General features: G+C 43.9%; 2 protein-coding genes across 3 annotated transcripts; one reads left to right on the forward strand and one right to left on the reverse strand.

Annotated features, from left to right (window-relative positions):
* Positions 1 to 14,032: 14,032 nt before the first annotated feature.
* On the forward strand, positions 14,033 to 20,234 carry polr1b (RNA polymerase I subunit B). Of its 2 annotated transcripts, XM_070915833.1 has the most exons (15): positions 14,033 to 14,209; positions 14,761 to 14,928; positions 15,057 to 15,203; positions 15,313 to 15,445; positions 15,571 to 15,707; positions 15,816 to 16,039; positions 16,126 to 16,297; positions 16,699 to 16,870; positions 16,958 to 17,239; positions 17,367 to 17,500; positions 17,593 to 17,763; positions 17,896 to 18,052; positions 18,251 to 18,447; positions 18,537 to 18,787; positions 18,964 to 20,234. In XM_070915833.1, the coding sequence occupies exons 1-15, from the start codon at positions 14,033 to 14,035 to the stop codon at positions 19,844 to 19,846; spliced, it is 3,405 nt and encodes a 1,134-aa protein (XP_070771934.1). In that variant the 3' UTR covers positions 19,847 to 20,234. The 2 variants fall into 2 exon arrangements, with proteins under 2 accessions (XP_070771934.1, XP_070771935.1); XM_070915834.1 differs by lacking the exon at positions 14,761 to 14,928.
* On the reverse strand, positions 20,088 to 22,270 carry nanp (N-acetylneuraminic acid phosphatase). The gene is made up of 2 exons (XM_070915835.1): positions 22,150 to 22,270; positions 20,088 to 21,486 (listed from the first exon to the last, which is right to left on the reverse strand). The coding sequence occupies exons 1-2, from the start codon at positions 22,237 to 22,239 to the stop codon at positions 20,845 to 20,847; spliced, it is 732 nt and encodes a 243-aa protein (XP_070771936.1). The 5' UTR covers positions 22,240 to 22,270; the 3' UTR covers positions 20,088 to 20,844.
* Positions 22,271 to 23,221: the final 951 nt, after the last annotated feature.

The raw sequence follows: 23,221 nt of genomic DNA on the forward strand, positions 1-23,221 counted from the left end.
GAGCACATGTTTCAATATGCTCTGAGAATCAGTAAAAAGTTATTTTATTTAATTGTTTTATTTGCACGCAAATGAGTCTGCAATATGTCCCCAAATAATGAAAAAATAAGACATTTGTCAGGAGAGGATAAGAAGCCACAGACCTCCCCTTCCTTAAGGAAGAAAAGCAAACAATAAAATAAAAACTATGCTAATTTTAGATAATTCAACAAAAACAAATAACAACAAGAACCACACAAAATAAGCCCATAAAAACAACTACAACAACTAACCAATCTGTAGACAACAATCCAGTGAATACAGAAAAATACATGAAAAATGGCAGCCAGTGAAGACTATGCCAGGATCCTGTTTGTGGACTTCAGCTCTGCCTTCAACACGATCGTCCCGGCTCTTCTTCAGGACAAGCTCTCCCAGCTGAACGTGCCTGACCCCACCTGCAGGTGGATCACAGATTTCCTGTCTGACAGGAAGCAGCACGTGAAGCTGGGGAAACACGTCTCAGACTCGCGGACGATCAGCACCGGCTCCCCTCAAGGCTGTGTTCTTTCTCCTCTACTCTTCTCCCTCTACACCAACAGCTGCACCTCCAGTCACCAGTCCGTCAAGCTCCTGAAGTTCGTGGACGACACCACCCCCATCGGACTCATCTCTGGAGAGGACGAGTCTGCCTACAGGTGGGAGATTGACCATCTGGTGACCTGGTGCAACAACAACAACCTGGAGCTTAACGCTTCAAAGACAGTGGAGATGGTTGTAGACTTCAGGAACAGCGCAGCCCCACCCGCCCCCATCACCCTGTGTGACTCTCCAGTGGACACTGTGGAGTCCTTCCGTTTCCTGGGCTCCATCATCAGCCAGGACCTCTGGTGGAGAAAGCCCAACAGAGGATGTACTTCCTGAGGCAGCTGAGGAAGTTTAACCTGCCACAAACAATGCTGGTTCACTTCTACACTGCCATCATAGAGTCCATCCTCACCTCCTCCATCACCGTCTGGTACGCTGCTGCCTCCACCAAGGACAGACGCAGACTGCAGCGTATCATCCGCTCTGCAGAGAGGGTGATCGGCTGCAACCTCCCATCTCTTCAGGACCTGTACTCCTCCAGGACCCTGAGGAGAGCAGGGAAGATTGCTGCCGACCCGTCCCACCCCGGACACCATCTGTTCGACCCCCTCCCCTCTGGCAGGAGACTGCGGTCCATCAGGACCAAAACCTCCCGCCACAAAAACAGTTTCTTCCCCTCTGCAGTCAACCCGACAAACTTACATTGACAACCCCCCCCCCCCCCGAACACAAACACGAGTTATACGTTATATTAAAGTACATCACCCCTGTCCCCCCTGCGTTACATTAACGCACCCACCCCCCACTGGACACTTTACCTGGACACTTTACTTTATTCTGGTCACTGCACTGTTGTTATTTGTCTTATCTTATTTTTATTCTTATTCTTATTTTACCTTTTATATTCTACTTATTTGTTATCAAAACAATAGCACCTTCAGACCACAGCAAATTCCTTGTAATGTATGTTACTTGGCAATAAACAGTTTCTGATTCTGATTCTGATCTAACACTGTCTTTCTGTCAGGTTGTAAGGTTGTTGTGGTCCACTAAAATAATTCATCATGTCAGATATGCATGATTTTACCAGGTGAAGTGCCATTAACACGAGGACAGATGGAGACAGGAAGTCCACTTTGCTCCTTTTCTCTCAGATAAATACAATTTATTTAACTAGATCTTTTTCATATTGTATAAAGCACATGCAGTCACGGTCACATTAACCTGTTGGGGGCTCCGCTTGATGACCTCCACCTCCTGACCTCTCTGCATGTTTATACCTGCTGCCTCCAAGTTGCCATCAAGTACAGTGGAATATACATGGTAGCTTCATCATTTGTCCTCACACTCGCTCACAGCTGAGCAATGTGGAAATGTGGATAAAACACATTTTCCCACATGTGATACATTTAAATGATTGATTATTAAGGAAAAATATAATATTTCTAACACTGTTTAAACTGTGCGACCACACCAACAGATGATAAACCATTGTAAAAACTGCAAATACGGATCTTATACCTTTTTTTAACACTTTCTGTGTCATGAGGTCTTTAATGTTGAAAATATAGTGTTAACAGTAGAGAAACTTGCATTCAGATACAGACACAATTATATTAATTGTTATTATTTTTATTTTTTTATTTTTTTTAAGTATTTGGAATAAAGGGAAGGAAAGGTTATGGTTTAGGTAAATTTGAGGTAGATTGAAAGAGTTATTGCTCAAAGGTTACATACAATGTGAGGCTTTACAGGCCCTCTGAGACATTATATGTCCAGCCCACGCTCTCTAAGAAGACAAGGCAAAACTCCCCAAAAGGGAAGAAACCTTGGAAGAGGCAATTCAAAGAGAGATCTCCTCTCCACAGATGGCTGGAATGGGAAAATAGGGGATAGGTAGAAAGAGTAGGGGGGTAGAGAGAGAAAGGGGTAGAAAGAGTAGGGGGGTAGAGAGAGAGAGGGGTAGAAAGAGTAGGGGGTAGAGAGAGTGAGGGGTAGAAAGAGGAGGGGGGTAGAGAGAGAGAGGGGTAGAAAGAGTAGGGGGGTAGAGAGAGAGAGGTAATCAGAGACAGGTAGACAGAGTTGGGGGGTAGAGAGAGTGAGGGGTATGGAGTCGGGTGGGTGTTAGCTTGTAGGATGAGTAGGACGGCAGGTTCTCCTCCAGTTCACTTGAATAACTGGAGGAATCTTTTCCTCAGAGAGGGTCTTTTAGGTTTTTTGTCGACCCTATTCAGCTGTTGTTCGAGGTCAACAATCCTGTCCGCCATCCCTTCCCATCTCGTGTCCAGAGCTTTCTTCTCCTGCAGGGTGTGGTGGATGTCGCTGAGGGACTGGAGGAGACAGGATCTCTCCTCCTGCCACTGCAGCTGTTGTCTGTCCAGCTCACTCTGTGTCAGGGTCAGTGCAGCCTTGAGTTTGTTGTTGTCCTCAGTCTGCTGGGCCAGGCACGCGTCTAATTCTGTCTGGATCTCCTTTTGCCCCTGAAGATCTTTCTCCATCTGAGTCAGCTTCTGGAGAGCCTCAGCTTCAGTGTTCTTCTTGTCTAAAAGCTGAAGCTCCAGGTCTGTGATCTTGCTCACCCTCTCCAGCATAGCCTCTTCATAGAGAGCATTGCTTGTTTGGAGCGTTGTCTTTAACTGCTCCACCTCAGCAGCTAAAGACTCATTCTCTCTCATGAGCTTTGTGGTCTGCTCTGTTCTTCTGTCTCTGAGCTGCTGAAGCTCGAGCTCAGAGACGTAAATCGTGGCCTGCCGGGGGGAAGCCTCTACACCGTCACAGGCCTTGGCTGGTGTTTCCTTTAACTGTTCCACCAGAGCTGCTAAAGCCTCGTTCTCCCTCTTGAGTCCGGTGGTCTGTTCAGTCTCTCTGTTCCCGAGCTGCTGAAGCTGGAGATCAGGGACGTGAATCGTTGCCTGCTGGGGCGAAGCCTCAACCCCATCACAGGCCTTGACCCTGGCGGCCTGCTGTGGTTTGGCAGGTGCACGCTGAGGGGTGTGGTGGCGTGGTGCTGTCCAAAGCCCTTTCTGTTTGGCAGGTCCCCGTTTAAAGACGCTGTCCTCTGCGGCACCTGAGTGTCCTCTCAGAGGAGTACGGTACGGAGGTGGTGGTGTCCAAAGGTTTTTCCTGTGGACAGGGCCCCTTGTCAGTTCAACAGCAGCAGCCTGCTGTGGAGCCTCTTTGGGCGCAGGAGCGTGCTGTGGTTTATCCTCAGGTTTCCTTTGGAGGATGTGAATGTTGGGCACTGTCTCTGACTGAGTGCCCTGACGGGCTGGGGCCTTGACAGACTGCCGATGTTTAGCAGTCTGTGGAAGATATGTATGTCGAGACATAGCTATCTGGTTCTGCCTGCCGAGAGCGGAAATCCTTTCGTTCCAGGAACCAAAGTTGATTGACATCTCCTCTGTTGGCTGGATAAAGTTTTTCTTCTCCTTGTTCTTGCCTTTTTTTCTCAGTTTGTCTTTGATTTCCTCCATCGAGAAAACTTGATGCTTTCTGTTCGCTCTGTCGATCTCTGTGTGTTTGTATTTGTGAGCGCTCTGACTGAGCCTTGTAGGAGTCTTACAGACTGAAGATTCTAGAATGTGTCGGTATCACAGGAATAGAATGCAAGGTTTGTCCTTTGATGCTTTTTGTTTATTTTCAAATGTTTACCATGGCAACCACGTGCTTCAGTATGCTCTGAGAATCAATGCACAGAGACTCAAAACCTATTAGAGGTATTTAATTGAATCTTTTTATTTGCACACACATGAGACTGCGATAAAATCCAGATAATGAAAAAATAGGAGATGTGTCAGGAGAGGATAAGAAGCCACAGCTTTGGCAACGGACATGGTGGAGCAGTGAAGAGTGAAGAGTATACAAGTGAAGTCCATTTACGTTTTACCTCCCCTCCCCTAAAGGAGAAAAACAAACAATAAAAAAATGAAAACTATGCTGACATAATTTCAGAAAATACTATTTAAAAAATAACAGTAACAACAAGCACACAAAATGAGCCAAAAAAACAAACCAATCAGTCGACAACAAACCAATAAAATCAGAAAAATACATGAAATATATACATTCACACACACACACACACACACACACACACATACATATATATAAAGAAAAAATTAGACATCATTAATTAGATGTGATGACAATTTCCTTTAAACTTTTCTAAAGATGAGGAGTTCTTGTACAGCTCTGAACACCACAATGTCTAAGAGAGTCCTGGCCAGGTTTCGTTTTGTAAAAAGCAAAGTGAAGGTGATCAACATGTCTAGTATTATATGAATGAATTTGGGAATAAATTTGAAGAAGTTGGTAGATGGTAAAGAAAAAGCCAAGAACATGTATTCATATATAAACACACGTAATGAATATTCATGTCACATACTGAAAGAATGCTCAGTTTTCTGAGAGGCCTCGTTAGAGTTTGAGAGAGTTGCCAATCTTGTAAATCATTTTTCATGCAAATAAAGTTGATGAAGATTGGAGGGGTATGTATTAGAGCCCAACCGATACTGGATTTTTGGGGCCGATACCGATATTAGGGAGTAAAAAAATTCAGCAAACGATATATCGGCTGATATTCTTTATATATATCTATGAAGACACATTTTTTGCAATGATCCCTCAAATGTGGTTATTAAAGACTTGTGACAAGGATATGTAATGGAAGCAGGTGGTTTTACAGTTCAACAATAAACTTTGTCAGAAAGGACATAAGTGCACTGAAACACTAAACTTTAATAACTATAAATAAAAACAAATCGAACAATATTAAACTTGAATTAAGAAAAAGGATCAAATATATATAAAATGCTGCCTATATAAATATAAAAATAAAAACTGTGTAGGGCAAGCAAGCTACTGCCAATCCAATCAGTTCCAATTCAGCCAACTGTAAAAAATATAAATAAAAAATGTGTGAGACATTAACTGAATTATATATTTGAGCTGGAACCAAACTAGTTTGCATTACATGTTCTATTCTAAATACCTTAATCTTCACTAATGATACATTTATCTTTCTATTTAGGGATATAAAAAAAAACATGACATAATGAGTGAAGTCACTGGCAAAACGTCTGATGTCCTCTCTACTAAACCGCCTCTAGTCTATAAAGTTAATGGATTCAACTCCGATCAGAAATGTGTTTTTCTTGCTTATCAAAACACGTAATCTTTATCAATACTTCTCTGTTAACGTATAACGGTTATTAAGTCACGGTTCAGTTAAACAGATGAACCTCTGATTTGTATTTGTACATTTATAAATGTATTTCAACATCTCCGGTGGAAAAACAGACTTACATTTTAAATGTTGTAAATGCACCGACTGGAACTGTTCAGTTAGGAGGGCGTATCAAACTGCGAGTCCTAAACAAAACCGTTTGTAACGTTACCATTACACTCCTGTTAATGTAACGGCAGAACAGGCTAAGATGCTAACATGTTAGCTTCTACTCACTTAACAAGGTATTAAAGTGGCTACGTGGGTAGCTAGCTAGCTAATGTAGCACGAGTATGAGTGATAGAACGGATTTCACGTCAGGCTGATTGGATTAAAAGAAGGAAAGGAAGCAGGAAGTGCAATGAACGACTACATCAAGAAAATACTCTCCAATGGTCTAGGGCTAACGGGGGATGAGTACGAAATCGAAAGGAGCCAAAGAAGTTTGGGACTGTGCCCAGATGACAACCAGCCACCACGTATGATACTGGTGAAATTTCTGTTACACAGCCCGACAGAAAGTTCGTGGCAGCTGCGAAGAAATAGAGGGGAATATGATAGGAGGACTGTACTCTATCTACAAAGACATGACCAAGTGTTAGTGCGCATGCACCGACGTGCATGCAGCCTGTTACAGTCGCTCCTATTTGTTTTCTTCTTTTTCTTACTTTTTCTCCTTTAATTCTTTATTTAACTCTTTTAAGTACTGACTTTTGAAGTTGTGCCCTCTTCAAACATGCTGGTGGAGAGAGTTCTGGTACTTTTTTTCACTCTGGAATTACTTTCATTCAAACATCGGACAGTCGCGCAGCAGCTTCTGGGTCGCTTTGTTTACTCCGGAGATCAGCTGATCGCTCTGAAGCCGGCCGGCTTGGAGGCCAGATCATCGGAGATCCCAGCTGAAATCTGGAGAAAAACACGCAGAGGATGCAGAGGGGGAACGAAGCGACGAGGGAAGAGAGTTGGGTCGAGACAGGGGGCTTGCCGACAGCTGATGAGACTCCACTCCAGCAAGGCTGCAGGCCCTGATGGTGTCAGCCCCAGGGTGCTTAAAGCCTGTGCCCCCCAGCTATGTGGAGTACTTCACCACCTCTTCAACATGAGCCTGAGTCTTCAGAGGGTCCCCGTGCTGTGGAAGACGTCCTGCCTCGTTCCTGTGCCAAAGACGCCGCGACCCAGTGGCTCCAAGGACTACAGACCCGTGGCACTGACCTCCCACATCATGAAGACCCTGGAGAGACTCGTCCCAGAGCAGCTCCGGCCCTTGGTCAAGCCACACTTGTAACCCCTTCAGTTCGCCTACCAGCCCCGACTTGTAGTGGAGGATGCCATCATCTGTGTCCTGGATTGTCAACTACCTGACTGGCAGACCACAGTGTGTGCGCTTACAACACTGTGTGTCAGACAGAGTGGTCAGCAACACCGGGGCCCCGCAGGGGACTGTCCTCTCTCCCTCCCTCTTCACCGTCTACACCACGGACTTCAGCTTCTGCACAGAGACCTGCCACCTTCAGAAGTTTTCTGATGACTCAGCAATAGTTGGATGTATCAGTAAGGGTGATGAGGAGGAGTACAGGGCTGCTGTGGACTACTTTGTCACATGGTGCCAGCAGAACCACCTGCAGCTCAACGTGACAAAGACTAAGTAGCTGACTGTGGATCTGAGGAGGACCAAGGCGCCGATGACCCCTGTTTCCATCCAGGGGGTCAGTGTGGACATTGTAGAGGATTACAAGTACCTGGGAGTCCACATTGACAATAAACTGGTCTGGGTAAAGAACACTAATGCCCTCTACAGGAAGGGCCAGAGCCGTCTCTATTTTCTGAGGCGACTGAGGTCCTTCAACATCTGCCGGACTATGCTGAGGATGTTTTATCAGTCTGTGGTGGCCAGTGCTATCCTCTATGCTGCTGCATGCTGGGGCAGCAGGCTGAGGGTGGCGGACTCCAACAGACTCAATAAACTGATCCGCAAGGCCAGTGACGTTGTGGGGGTGGAGCTGGACTCTCTGACGGTGGTGTCAGAGAGGAGGATGCTGTCTAAGCTGCGGGGCATCTTGGACAATGTCTCACATCCTCTCCATGACGTACTGGTCGGACACAAGAGCACCTTCAGCGGGAGACTCATTCCTCCCAAATGTACAACGGAGCGACACAGGAAATCATTCCTGCCTGTGACCATCAGACTGTTCAACTCCTCCCTCTGAGTGTCAGACACTCAGGAAGAGACTGGAAATCTGTATCTACTTCACCTGTTCATATACTATCTCACTATTTATTCTTAAATGTTTAAGTGCAATACATATATAGTCATACACTTCAGTGCAACACATACATACATATACATTGTTATTGTATATATTTGTTTACCTCATTGTTCACTTAAATACTGTAAATGTGTATATTTTTTATTTTCTATTTCTTATTTTTATATTTTGTACATACCACACTATCTACTCTTGAATGGGAGCACCGTTACTGTACAATTTCCCCCCGGGGATCAATAAAGTATTTCTGATTCTGATTCTGAGGAACGCTCAGACCAGCGGAGACGGTTCCCTGTGGGGGCACCAGGTGAAGCACACTCTGGCACACCCAGCCAACCTCAGGTTTACATGGAAGGGGAAGAGATGGAGTTTCACTGACCGGAAGAAGGCTGAAGATTTCGTTTACACTTCGTTCGCACTACACTGCTGTGTTCTGTGGAGCTGTGGAGTTGTAAGTTGTACTTTGTAATATTTATGCTCCAAACAAAGAGGAACCAACTTTTTCCACGAGGTCAACAAAATGCTGGGATGGTCAGATTATTCTGGGGGGAGATTTCACTCAGACATTGGATGACCACCTAGACCGGAGTAAAGTTAAGACAGGTCTAAAACCCAGAGATAAAACAGCAATAAATACTCTCAAAGAGGAAATAGGTTTAGTGGATATTTGGAGACCCGGGGGAAAGGGAATACACATGCTACTCTCACTCCCACAGAACTTACTCACACATAGATTACTTTCTGATTTCTGGTTCAATTGTTGACTCGGTCACAGATTGTAACATAGGGGTTATAGCAATAACAGATCACGCACTGGTGGAGTTACACGTCAACCTACATGCTAATAAATGCAATAGGGGAAGATGGAGACTGAACTATCTTACAAGACGAACAATTTGTTACAAAACTGAGGGAGGACACTGAATCATTCTTAGACATAAATATTGGTAAATTATCTCACTTGTACAGCGCTTTTCAACCGTGCTGGGCAAACCCCCAACCCGCTCTAATCAGCCTTACCTCCTGTGCGACAGTGCTAACCACTGCGCCACCATGCTGGGACAACAGAAAGGCTAGCTAACGTTTGGGACGCACTCAAAGCATTTACCAGGGGAAAATGTATAGCTTACAGTTCATGGAAGAGAAAGGGAAGCAAAGAGCAGGTCCAACTATTGGAAAAGGAAAATCATGAAGCTGGAGAAACAATTGGTGAAACAATATCAGGAAGCATTTCATAGGGTCGAACGGGCTTTCTCATTTACTGCGCTGTCAAATTTGGGTTTGGTGATGGTTTTTGTAAATGGATAAAGGTAATATATTCATGCCCCAGGGCCGCAGTCTTCACAAATGGGGTAATATCTCCATTTTTAATATGTCCAGATCAACTCGCTAAGGGTGCAGCCTCAGTCCACTTCTGTTCACAATTTTCCTTGGACCACTAGCCTCATTGATTAGAGAGGAGCCAAGAATTAAAGGAGTTATTGGAGGCGACAGGGAACACAAATTATTTCTTTATGCTGACATTTTGGTTCTGAGTCAAGAACCAGCCAACTCGATATCAGTGCTTTTAGAAGTTATTGAAGCATATTCCAAAGTATCAGAAGCTGTGCCGATGTCTCAAACCTGCTCTCCAAACCTACTGTCTGCATTTAATTTTAAATGGTTTTCGAAAGGCATGAAATAATTGGGGATATAACTGAACCCAAACAGACAATTTACTGGGCTCAGTGGTTAAGACAAGGTATCAGAGTACTAAGTGACTTATTTGAAGAGGGCAACTTCCTTTCCTTTAACAGAATGAGGGAGAAGTTTAATCTGGAGGGACATGGCCATCTTTGGAAGTATTTACAAATTAGACACTGTGTTAAGGAGAAAGTTCACTTCAGTCAAGACAAAAAACCTTAAAAATAGAGCCTTACCTACAACTTACCAACAATGTTTCATTAAGCATCAAAATGGTATGAGCCATGTCCTTGGGTCAATAACAATGGATGTAAGAACCTTAGGATGATATGGGGAAAAGACCTGGGCTGTACACTTGATGAAGAAACGTGGGAGAAGATGTTTTCCAGCAATGGGGAATACATCAGAGAAGCCAGAGGCAAATTTATTCAATATAAAATACTTAACAGGTATTATTACACCCCAACGAGACTCAATAATATGGGTCTAATTAAAGACAGTTTATGTTGGAAATGTAAAACAGAACGCAGTACTTATATGCACGCCTTATGAGAAAGTCCCATGGTTTTCCCCTTATGGAGGAAACTTCGGGAACATATGGGTGAACGGTTGGAAGGTGAACTGCCCAGATCACCAAGGTCGCGTGTCCTTGGGGGAAAAAAGTAAGTACAAATAACAGTAAATATGCATTTAGAGTATTAACAACTGGCTTAATAACCTGTGCTCAGTTGATTCCCTGTCCCTGTCATAGTTCCAACCCCCCCTCCTTTGACTTTTTAATATTTAATTAAAGTTTCTTGAGTTGGAACCATTTTGCCAACCATCTAATTCCTCATTTGTGTTATTTATCAGTGTGTAAGTCAGTATGTGATAAAATCATGTTGTATCATCAGCAAACAAGACGGGAAAAGAAAATGTACAAACTAATGACAAATGATGAATGTAAATAAGAAATAATAAGGCTCCTAAAACAGATGCTTGTAGAGCAGAACATGTTATTTGAACTGTGTTTGAGGCACAACCATTTATTAACACATATTGCTCTCTTTCACTCATGTAACTCGTTGACCGCTGTAATGTATCACCTTGGAAACCATAGTGTTTTAATTTGGCTAACTAAATATCATGATTAACGAGTCGATTGCTTCAGAGAGATCTAAAAAAAATGAGAAGTGCAATTTTGTTATCATTCGTAGCTGCGTGTATTTTGTCTACGAGTTGTAAAAGCGCCATGTAGGTAGAATTATTCTTTCTAAATCCAGTTTTACATAAAGGTATAATTTTTGCTTTTGTTTCTCTTTGACTGGCTCTCCAGATACTCTGATTTTCAGCAGAGTCATTAGTTTCGAGTATGTGCAGAAAATACAGCAGTATATTTGTCTTAGTTCAGGCGGCTTGTTGAGGCTCCATAATGCACATTGTCACAGTATTATACTGCAATATATTGTGCCACGTTATGTTGTTAGTATCAGAGTACAATGTATAAAGGTAGTCACGTGTTTAGGTCTTACTGATGTAAACAAACCTTGTACAGCTACATGAATGACTGAGGTTTAGTGTTGTCTGCAGCACTGGCCCAGCTGCTGTACAGAGCTGTCATGAACTCTGGGAGTGATAGTAGACTCCACTGCTGTGTTTTGACTTTTGCTGGTGGAGTTATATTTTACTGAGCACACAGCTTTTTAAAGACACGTGATGAAAAGATATTTCTCTGTATTGAAATAAGGTTTTATCAGTGAGGGACTTCAGCACTGCAGCTGCAGCTTTTCTTTTTCGTCACTAGATGCCGCCTGAGGGCGCTCCCTGATGGCGTCACGTTTGTAAAACCCCAAAACCTCTATGAATGAAGAGCTCTCTCGCCGGGTGCGGTGGCGCGCGCCTGTAATCCAAGCTACCGGGAGGCTGAGGCTGGCGGACCGTTTGAGCTCAGGAGCTCTGAGCTGCAGCGGACTATGCCGATCGGGTGTCCGCACTAAGTTCGGTATCGATATGGTGCTCCTGGGGGAGCCCGGGACCACCAGGTCGTCTAAGGAGGGGTGCACCGGCCCAGGTCGGAAACGGAGCAGGTCAAAGCCCCCGTGCCGCTCAGTAGTGGGATCGCGCCTGTGAATAGACGCTGTAGTGCAGCCTGAGTAATACAGCGGGACCCAGTCTTTTGACACTCTTCCTACTGTTCAACCAACAGCTGTGACAACACACACGGTCAACAACAACGTCTTTATGAGTTACAACTGCTTCTTCATCTTCTTGTTTCCATGAAAACCTGCAGAAAGCAGCTGCGTTTCTTTGTCCTACAGCGCCTCCATCTGGAGGAGAGGAGCAATGACTTTCAATCGCAGCAGTCAGTGCAACACACACACACACACACACACACACACACACACACACATCAGGACTGTCTTTCTGTCAGGTTGTAAGGTTGTTGTGGTCCACTAACATAATTCATCATGTCAGATATGCATGATTTTACCAGGTGAAGTGTCATTAACACGAGGACAGATGGAGACAGGAAGTCCACTTTGCTCCTTTTCTGTCAGATAAATACAATTTATTTAACTAGATCTTTTTCATATTGTATAAAGCACATGCAGTCACGGTCACATTAACCTGTTGGGGGCTCCGCTTGATGACCTCCACCTCCTGACCTCTCTGCATGTTTATACCTGCTGCCTCCAAGTTCCCATCAAGTACAGTGGAATATACATGGTAGCTTCATCATTTGTCCCTCACACTCGCTCACAGCTGAGCAATGTGGAAATGTGGATAAAACATATTTTCCCACATGTGATACATTTAAATGATTGATCATTAAAATCTTAAAATACATGAAAAAGTGAAGACTTTGCAGTATGTGATCATGGTCACAGGTCAACACATCACCCTATGCTCCCATGCTGGTGGTTGAGCAGGTTATTAAAGGCCTGCATGATGGCTGTATTAGATTTAACAGACATGTTTACACTAACAGTACCCACACATTAGATGATTTTCTCCGGAAAGGAAACAACAAGTAACTGTGATATTACACCCGTCAATCAAAACAAAGTCACTTGTTTGATCATTAACATGACTCCATTTAAAGTCTTATCAAGTACTTAGAGGACATTTGCAAGTGAACATCAGGCCAAACTGTTTGTCGGGAGGGGAATATGAAAGATGTTTAACTTATAAATGAATAAGCCATCTTTTAAAATATCTACGAATGGAGCTTTGTAGCAGAACTCACCCGCTGTCCAGTGACATTACCATTTAGATTCCTCAAAGAATGTAGTTTTCAGGCCTTTTCTGGTTTTGCATTCCTACTACAGGCCTTTTTTTTTTAATGGCTACTTTGGAAGCTCTCCATTGGTCCAGACACATGTGTCAGGCTCTGCTGTGACATCTCAGATGCTTTAGAGAAGTAGAATTGCAGATATTTCATGAGATTTTTTTGTTGCTGCTACCATAAGCTTACTGACAATTGTCACAACAATCTACACAAAACATTGACACAAATATGAAAATGTTACATTTTACAAATAGCAATCAGAATCACTGAGCTAATGCTCATTAACTTCAGTTCTGTTACTCTCAAACAGTCCTGCCGGCTTGGCAAAAACACTGTTTTGGGACCGGCTTGCTGCCAAGTACAGTACAGTGGGCACTTCTTATTTGCAAGGCTAAGGCAGGCAAGGGACTAATCAAGTTTCCATACAAGATTACCATGAGATTTGTTTATCTTGATCAGCTGTTGTCAGCTTTTTTGTTTTTGTCATTTTATTGTGTTTTTGTTGCTGTCATGAAGTCTCTTAAGGTTATTCATTGAATATTAAATTGAATATTGAAGCGGACCTCTGTGGCCCATCCTTACAAACCTTCTGCTGCAGCTACAGACTTTGTTACCCAACATCATGCAAACTGCATGCAGATGTATTAGCTTTTCAGAAAAACAGAAGAAATAAATCATCCATGGGAAAACCTACTCAATAAGATTTGCATAGTAATCTCATCAGCACTTGTCAAAATATGGGGAAGCATGCACCTGGAAGAAGATAAAGAATTTGAAACTGTAAAATATGCAGAATACATGTGGCAGAGAGATGACACATGCTGGAATAGAAAAGCCTACTGGAGAACCGGACATTGCAGGAGATAAGTAACACCACAAGATGGCAGTAGCGCGACAACAAAGATGCGACCTGCCACAAAACCTCAGCGGAGAAGAAGGAGACTTCCTGTGCGAGAGGCACGCACCTCCTGTGTCACCATGCACATGTGGTAAACAAGCGTATGAGTCCCTGGGAGTGCAAGCATGGACTTTTCAGCGAAGTGGAGTAATTTGCCCGAAGGTCCGAGCCTGAAGAATCTGACAGAGGGAAGATTTGGCGTCCTGAAGGAGGCTCAACATGCTGCGGTTCAGGATCTGACCAAAGCTCACATCGAGTCGTTTGACCAGGCTGTCACTGACGGACTCAACCGCGTTGTGCAGGTCAGCTTCACTCTCTTTGAACAAAGTTGTAAACCATATAACTAATTGCTGTTTTAAGATATACTGAGACCGTGTGCCAGTTGGAGCTGAAAACGTTTATTAAAATCGAAATTACAGCGGCTTGTCTTCAAAGTTAACGTCAATTGAAATGAGCCAAGTCAGCTAAGTCAAATAAATGTTAGCTTTGTGTACATACGAACAAACTGTTTTTAGCCCTATTTGCAAACATTTGTTTCGTGTAATTCTCTAATTATGTGTATTTGTGACTTGTGTTAATACATATACAATACAATAACCGTATAGGCACTTACCTGACGCACCGTCCTCAAACCTGAACTAAAATACAATTACAATAAAATGAAAATCTGTAAAATCTAAAATGTAATTTGGTTTGCGAGGTTGTTAGCTCAATGCAAGCTACCTGGAGCTAGCCCCCCCCCCCCCCCCCCCCCCCAATTTGTTGCTCTGTGAAAGCTGTCAGTATTTCTCCTGCAAAGTGTTTCTGTTCCGTGTTCTCAGTTTTGTGTGTGGTGTGACTTTGTCTTCCTCAGTCCATCCCCCCCTTGGAGTTCACGTTCAAAAATGACAGGGTCAGCCTTGCCTTTGTTGAGGCCACCATCTACAACCCAGTGGTCGCCAAAGGGAGCATCTGCAGGGAGCTGAAGGTGTTTCCGGCAGAGTGCAGGGGAAGAAGATGTTCATACAAAGGAAAGCTGGTGGTAAGTCTGAGATGTGTGCAAACTAGCAAGTGCTAATGTAAAGGACTGGCCAATACAGGATCTAAACTGTGTGTGAGAGAGGCATGATAACGTGTTGGTGTGTGATGATGTGTTTTGCGTCATCTCAGGCAGACATCAGCTGGTCAGTCAACGGAGTTCCCAAAGGCATCATCAAACAGTCCCTGGGCCAGCTGCCAATCATGGTGAAGTCCAAGCTGTGCAACCTGCATGGCATGTCCCCGAAAGAACTCGTTGAACACCATGAAGAAGCAGAGGTAAGGTGCACATTGCAAGCCTCTCTTACATTGCGCAAGATGAACAGAAATCCGTTCCATGCATCCATATGTATTAATAAAGTACAAACTACCTCTTTACCATTAACAGGAAATGGGAGGTTATTTCATTGTGAATGGAATTGAGAAAGTTATCCGTATGCTGATAATGCCAAGGAGAAACTATCCTATTGCCATGTCACGACCTAAGTGGAAGAGCAGAGGCCAGGGATACACTCAGTATGGTAAATATAGCCTTTAAGATAATGTGCAAAAACACAGTGGGAGTGGCAGTGTAATAATAGCCTCTGCTACGACAATTAAAGCTGCATATTCAAAAACGTATGTCCGCATCTTTTTCTTCTCACAGGTATTTCTATGAGATGCGTGAGGGAAGAGCACACAGCCATCAACATGAACCTGCATTATCTGGAAAATGGGACAGTGATGCTGAACTTTATCTACCAGAAAGAGCTCTTCTTCCTCCCACTAGGCTTTGCACTCAAGGTGATGTATTTCACAAATGAATAATTCTGCAGCATTCATTATTATGTGAAAAGAAAGAAGAGATCTTATGATGTATGATATGTTAATACAGCTCATTTTCTCCTCCAGGCCCTGGTGGACTTCACAGACTTCCAGATCTACCAGGAGCTGATCAAGGGTCGAGAGGACAATTCCTTCTACAAGAGCTGTGCATCAGAGATGCTGCGCATCGTCATGGAGGAGGGCTGCATCACCCGCAGCAAGGTGCTTAATTACCTCGGAGAGCGCTTCAGGGTTAAGATGAACCTTCCTGAGTGGTACACAAACGAGCAGTGTGCCAACTTCCTGCTAGAGTAAGTTTGTAATGACAGAATTTCTTTTTTATTAACGGCGTGACCGCATACATTTATTAAAATGTGTTGTGTTCTGTTTTGGCCAGGGAGTGCATCTGTATCCACCTGAAGTCAGACGTGGAGAAGTTCTACCTGCTGTGTCTGATGACCAGGAAGCTTTTCACATTTGCCAAGCAGGAGTGCATGGAGGAAAACCCCGACAGCATCATGTGTCAGGAAGTGCTCACTCCTGGTCAGCTCTACCTCATGTTTCTGAAGGTAAGGTCGTGAAGCCATTTGAATGAGCACTGAGTGATGTATGCCCTTTTATTGGTGTCTGACAATGATGGGAAGGAACTGCAGTGTCTACACGCCATTGTGTGTGAACACTGAGAATGTAAGGCTAGAAATGTTAGCGCACGGCAAAGTAAATAGTAAATCATTGGCACTGATGAGCAATTTTACCAAATCTCGGCCACCGCATTAGAATTAATCAGGAAGTAGGCATGTTGCTGTCATTACTGAGAAATTAATTCTCAATGGAAATACTTGTGTATGGAATTAAAACAACACATTCCTGTTTAAACATCTGAAATGTATTTGTAGTACACCAAAGGAAGCTGTTATTTTTTCTTAGAAATCTCGAGCTGTGGATTTAACCTGTATAATATTCCCAACAGGAGAGATTGGCGGCCTGGTTGGTGTCTGTAAAGCTGTCCTTTGACAAGCGAGGCAGCAGACTGAGTGGAGCATGTACCGTTGAAAACATGATAAAGATGTTCAACATGGGCACTGACCTGACCAAACCCTTTGAATACCTGCTGGCCACTGGGAACCTCAGCTCCAAGACAGGTGCGTCACTATGACTTGAGTACATGTTATGGTATAAAAAATGTAGTTCATCTATTTAATAAATATTGTCGTCCCCTCTGGCCACAGGTCTTGGCTTGCTGCAGAACACGGGCCTGTGTGTGGTGGCCGACAAGCTCAACTTCATCCGCTACCTGTCCCACTTCCGCTGTGTGCACAGAGGAGCAGCGTTCGCCAAGATGAGGACCACTTCTGTTCGTAAGCTGCTGCCCGAGTCCTGGGGCTTCCTGTGTCCCGTCCACACTCCTGATGGAGAGCCTTGTGGACTCATGAACCACATGACGGCCAGCTGTGAGATTGTGGCACCAGCCTTGTCCACCGTATCCCTGCCTGCTCTGCTCTGTTCCCTTGGTGAGTCATCACCTCAGTCGACAATTCTACAAATACATTATGGATCAAATGGAATTTCTGTCCTTAAAGCACATGTCAGTGGGCTGAATTGTATAGTACAAGATGTTTTTTGTCTGTGGTGCCTAAGGTGTTACTCCAGTGGATGGATCTCCTGGCCAAGCCTTTTCAGACTGCTACCCCGTGGTCCTTGATGGGGCTGTCGTAGGCTGGGTGGAGACTGAATTAGCTCTAGTTGTGGTTGACTCAATACGCAGGTTCAAGGTATGTCAACTGTATTAGATACAAAATGTCAACTGGCTGTACCTTGTGCATTATTTGCGCGGAAAACTGATATTTAAAACAAATACCTTCAGGTGCTGAAAGAGAAGAAGATCCCTCCCTGGACTGAGATTGTTCTGGTTCCAAAAACAGGCAAAGCCAGCTTGTACCCGGGCCTGTTCCTCTTCACGACCCCCTGTCGTATGGTGCGGCCAGTACGCAATTTAGCTCTTGGCAAGCAAGAGTTGATCGGCACCTTTGAACAAGTACGTGTAAACGAGGATTTAAAAAGATTCTGTGCTAGCTGTACTAGCCCGACACCTGAAGCACACAACTGTAAAGGTTTGTTTTGCATGTTGGTTGCTTTTACGTAATCATCTGTTTCTATCTTGCTCCAGCTTTACATCAATGTGGGCATCTTTGAGGATGAGATCAAGGCAGGAGTGACCACACACCAGGAGCTCTTCCCCCACAGTGTTCTCAGCGTGGTGGCTAACTTCATCCCCTACTCAGACCACAACCAGAGTCCTAGGAACATGTACCAGTGTCAGATGAGTAAGTCTGAGACCACCAGATTAAAAAAAATGTATGTATCTTCATGTATTAAAGGCCCCATACTCCTACGCAGGTGTACAGACTGATTTAGATTCAAATATTTCAATCCTTTCATCGCCATTTTGAGCTGCTGTGAAGCATTTGCCTTGTAGAGTCATGAAGAGGCTCTATCAGATTCTAAACCTCCACTCTCTGCAGGTAAACAGACTATGGGTTTCCCCCTGCACTCATTCATGGATCGCTCAGATAACAAGCTGTACCGGCTCCAGACACCCCACAGCCCGCTGGTCAGGCCCTACATGTACGACCACTACAACCTGGACAACTACCCCAGCGGCACCAACGCCATCGTGGCCGTCATATCCTACTCAGGCTATGACATGGAAGATGCCATGGTGAGTAAAACGCAACAGTTGCTGTACCGTTTCTCCCTGATGGAGAGAGAGATGGAGAGTGAAATCCTGACACACTTTGATCTCATTAGATTGTGAACAAGTCGTCCTGGGAGAGAGGCTTCGCCCATGGAAGCATCTACAAGACTGAGCTGGTGGACCTGGCAGACAAGGTGAAGGGAGACGACAGCGTGGTGTTTGGGACCAAGCCAGGTGACCCTAAAGTAAATGAAAAACTGGATGCTGATGGACTGCCACACATTGGATCGACACTTCATTATGGAGACCCCTTCTACAGCTATATCAACCTCAACACTGGCCAGACCTTCGTCACCTTCTACAAGTAAGTGTCAATGATTGTGTAGTGATATTTCATGACTTTCAAATCATGAAATAATGATTGTACTTCCAGAATGATCTCCATATATAGAAAAACTAATTATTCAATGTTAATTAAATTCTACTAATTCTGCTAAACACGATCTGTAATATGTTTTCTCCGTATTTATTTTCTCCTAGGAGCCAAGAGACTTGCGTTGTGGACAATATAAAGATCTGCAGCAACGACACTGGCTCAGGCCAGTTTAAACGTGTGTGCATCACTGTCCGAGTGCCACGAAACCCCACCATTGGTGACAAGTTTGCCAGTCGCCACGGTCAGAAGGGCATCCTGAGCCGCCTATGGCCGGCCGAGGACATGCCCTTCACAGAGAGCGGCATGAGTCCCGATATCCTGTTCAACCCCCACGGCTTCCCCTCCCGCATGACCATCGGGATGCTGATCGAAAGCATGGCCGGCAAGTCCGGCGCCCTGCACGGCCTGGGCCACGACGCCACGCCCTTCACCTTCTCGGAGGAGAACTCTGCACTGGAATACTTTGGTGAAATGCTTCGGGCTGGTGGCTACAACTACTACGGCACGGAGCGGCTCTACAGCGGACTGAGCGGTCAGGAGCTGGAGGCCGACATCTTCATCGGAGTCGTGTACTACCAGCGGCTACGTCACATGGTCTCCGACAAGTTTCAGGTGAGGACCACGGGAGCGCGAGACAAGGTGACCAACCAGCCCGTGGGAGGGAGGAACATCCAGGGAGGCATCCGTTTCGGGGAGATGGAGCGAGACGCCCTGCTGGCCCACGGCTCTTCATTCCTGCTTCACGATCGCCTCTTCAACTGCTCGGACCGTTCAGTGGCTCAGGTGTGTGTTGACTGCGGCAGCCTGCTCTCCCCTCTGTTAGAGAAACCACCACCCTACTGGTCGGCCATGCGCCACCGCAAGACTGTCTGCACTCTGTGTGGTAAAAGTGACTCTATTGACTCAGTGTCTGTTCCTTACGTCTTCCGCTACTTTGTAGCCGAGCTCGCAGCAATGAACGTCAAAGTCAAATTCGATGTTAAATGAATTTCGCAGGACAACCAGTAAAGATACATGCCTTATCTATGATGGGATACAACTCATAGGAAAGTGTCTATTCTGAAACTGCTCTGTGTGTGTGTGTTTTTTATTAAAATGGGTCTTTATATTCTATGAAGCTGCTAAATTAACCATGCTAAAGAAAAAAAAGAGACACATTGTAAAGCCATAGTGTGTGTCAGACCAGGCAGGTGCTTGAGAGTTTATCTCCTTTGTCAAAAGTGTTTTATTAGCCAAGACTTTGAGAAAATAACCAAGTAGCAGCACATGATGGAATGAATGTTTCGACATCTGTTAAGATGTATAAAAATAACCCAAAGGTCTTTGTGTACAGTCATTCTGAGCGTTGAATAAAAATCAAGTGCTGTACCGAGAATTCAGATCCTTTACTTAAGTAACCCCATACTCGGCAGATCAACATACCTTTCTAAGTAATAGAACAGAAGTATTATCAGCAAAATGTTCTTGAAGAAAGTAAAAATACTCACTGCAGCATTTTACTGTCGTAGCTGGGTAGCCATAAAGATAGTTTTAACTTCTTTATATGTCGTATGTTTCAAAAGTTGGGAACCACTGGTTTAACCTTTAACAACCCATTGTATTTGATAAGTGTATCATATGTTTTTAATGTAAATTCTTAACCTGAAGAGGAAAAAGAAAAGTACGCCCCTCGGAAATGTAGTGGAATATAAAGAAGCTGAAAGAAATAATTAACAATACTCAAGTACAGGTTTCTCAACATTGTACCCAAGTACAGCACTTGAGTAAATGCACTTTACTATGGACTCTGTAGTTAAAAAATGTTGGGGTGGAAAATTTCTAGCAGAATACATAAAACAAGTAAAAAGTACCCTTGTTGAAAGTTGGAAAAATGATCATGAAATTCATCTTTTAACATAACAGTTAGAAATTCCCACAAAATCTGACTTGGAGTGACAGTCCTTCAAGTCATTTGTTTCACACACTGTTTCAATCAACAGCTGTCCTCATTTCAATTGTGCCAGAACATCTGGCAGGTCCAGCACAGTAGGGATAGTGTAGTCTGCTTTCACTGAACCATCTGGCACAGCGCCTCCTGCACTGCTGATCCAAACTGTAGCCCCTACTCCGGCATCAAAGCCCCCCTGAATATCTGTGTCCAGAGAGTCTCCCACCATGATGCAGTCCTGGGCCTCCACCTCCAGCATGTTGAAACACAATGTGAAAATGGAGACAAATGGTTTCTGCTCTGCATGTTCTCCCCCGATCACGATGGCATCGAAGAACTCCTCACATCTGACTGCAACAACTTTCTCTCTCTGGGTCTGAGCCTCCCCGTTGGTCAGCAGCAGCAGCTTGTATCTGCTGCGCAGCTGTTTCAGGAGGTTGCATATTTCAGGAGACAGACTGAGAACCTCCAGGCGACTATTTTTCCACATGTGGTAGCACTGAGCTGCCAGAGAGGGTGTGGAACTGCCGCCGACGGCCTCCTGGATGCTCTCCTCCCAGTGACCCACACGGACGTCATCAATGGATCTGCCGGCGGAGGGGTCAAAACTCTCATGGAAAAGCTTGTGCTTGAACTTGTCACAAATACTGCTGATAGTCATGTCATCAAGGGCCAGTGTGGTCTTCAAAAGTTCACTGGTCTGTAGGATTCAAGCACAACAGACAACGTCATAAAATGAAAACAGGAATATCTAATTCGGCAATAAACTACAAGAGGTCGGCCTCGAGATTGTTTTAGAGGTTTAAGCTAAAATACATCAGTCAGTAGAGGGAGAAGCACGTCATAATCACCACTGAGGACACTTATTTTGGAGGATGTAGGACCTGCAGCCTGTTACTATGTGTAAATATAAAGCTTTGGTCAAAATCAGGAATGGAAATGTCGTATCCTGTAACTTAAGTTACTTTCCACCACTGGCAACAGTAACACACCATTATCAAAACAAAGTAACTGTTTAGTAATAGCGTGTAAATGGACACCAGTGAAATTATATTTTCAGGATAAATGATAGGTGTTTTAAACGAGCTGAACTGGGTGTTGTTTCTTCCCAGCACCTTCGAACGCGACGTAGAATCGAGCTGACACCGGCAGCAAGTAACGCGAACCAATCAAAACACACAATTTAGCTCAATTATTGCTTAACGGCCATTAAAACAACCTGAATTAAATACACTAAATGTCATTTATTTATCAGTAGTCCACACGCTTTTAACTGAGTTTATTGAACACTTACGTTTGGCTGACGTTACAAATGCGGACGTCAACTTTGAATGCTACATGAGGAATATCCAGATTTTATCACCTTTTGCATCGCCGCTGCACCTGCCCGGCTAGTTTCAATGAGCGTGTTGTCCAAGTCGAACAATATTGCCTTCACAGCTTTACCGTCCATTGCCGGGGCACACTGTTATTCCACCTTTACACCAAAACACTCGTCGTTTAATTGCGGAAGTGCTGCCAGCTGAAGTGCATGACGGGAGTTGTAGTTGTGAGACATGTTCAGTACTTGCGAGTTTCATCCTCTAGAGGGCGCCAATGACTAAAAGGTTGGACTTTTTTCCCCCCGGCAGTTCATAAGATTGTCAATGAGCTCTCTGCACTAACATGAATCAGCTGTTCCAGTTATAATAAATCATTCAAATGAATTTGATTTAAACCTTTTGTGTCCTTTAAATGAAATGTGGGCATGCTGCAGACCCTTACAAAAAAACACAAATATATTAGTAAAGGATACTACAAATGTTACTGTTTTAAGATTTACAAAACCTCCCCAAATTCTCAGTAGAGCACCTGTTATTGACTTATTATGTAGGCTGTATTTAAAAAAAAATGATTGTAAAAGTACAATAAAAAAAATCCAAAATCTAAATAAATATACAGGGGACTACAGGCACATGACACACTATAACTCAGCATAGGAATATTTAATTTTTTTTATAACCACATTTCATCTGATTTAAAAGAAAACGAATTAAAAGCAATGATAAACAGGTAAGTCTTTAAAGCTTGGATTTGAAAGTAGTCAGCACACCAAAATGGACAATCCACTCTGCAATATCTACATCTCTCTATGTGCAATACAGTAAAATCCCTTTACCCACTCTGTGAACTATAGTTGGTGGGGTTTTTTTATAACTGTTCTTATAGTTTATTGTAACTGTCTTTATTGTTTTTATTTATTATATCTTGATCTGATCTGATCCAAGTATCTTGGACCTAATTCACGGACAAGCAACAGAATTTTGAAGTTGATTCTGTGAGAAACTGGTAGCCAATGTAGTGATCTGATATCGGGGGTTATATGGTGAGGTCTTTTGGTCCTTGTTACAACCCTTACGATATCTTTAAGGTGGATTTTGTTATTGATGTGGAGG

This window comes from Enoplosus armatus, chromosome 12 (genome assembly GCF_043641665.1).
Source record: "Enoplosus armatus isolate fEnoArm2 chromosome 12, fEnoArm2.hap1, whole genome shotgun sequence".
Lineage (NCBI taxonomy): Eukaryota > Metazoa > Chordata > Actinopteri > Centrarchiformes > Enoplosidae > Enoplosus > Enoplosus armatus.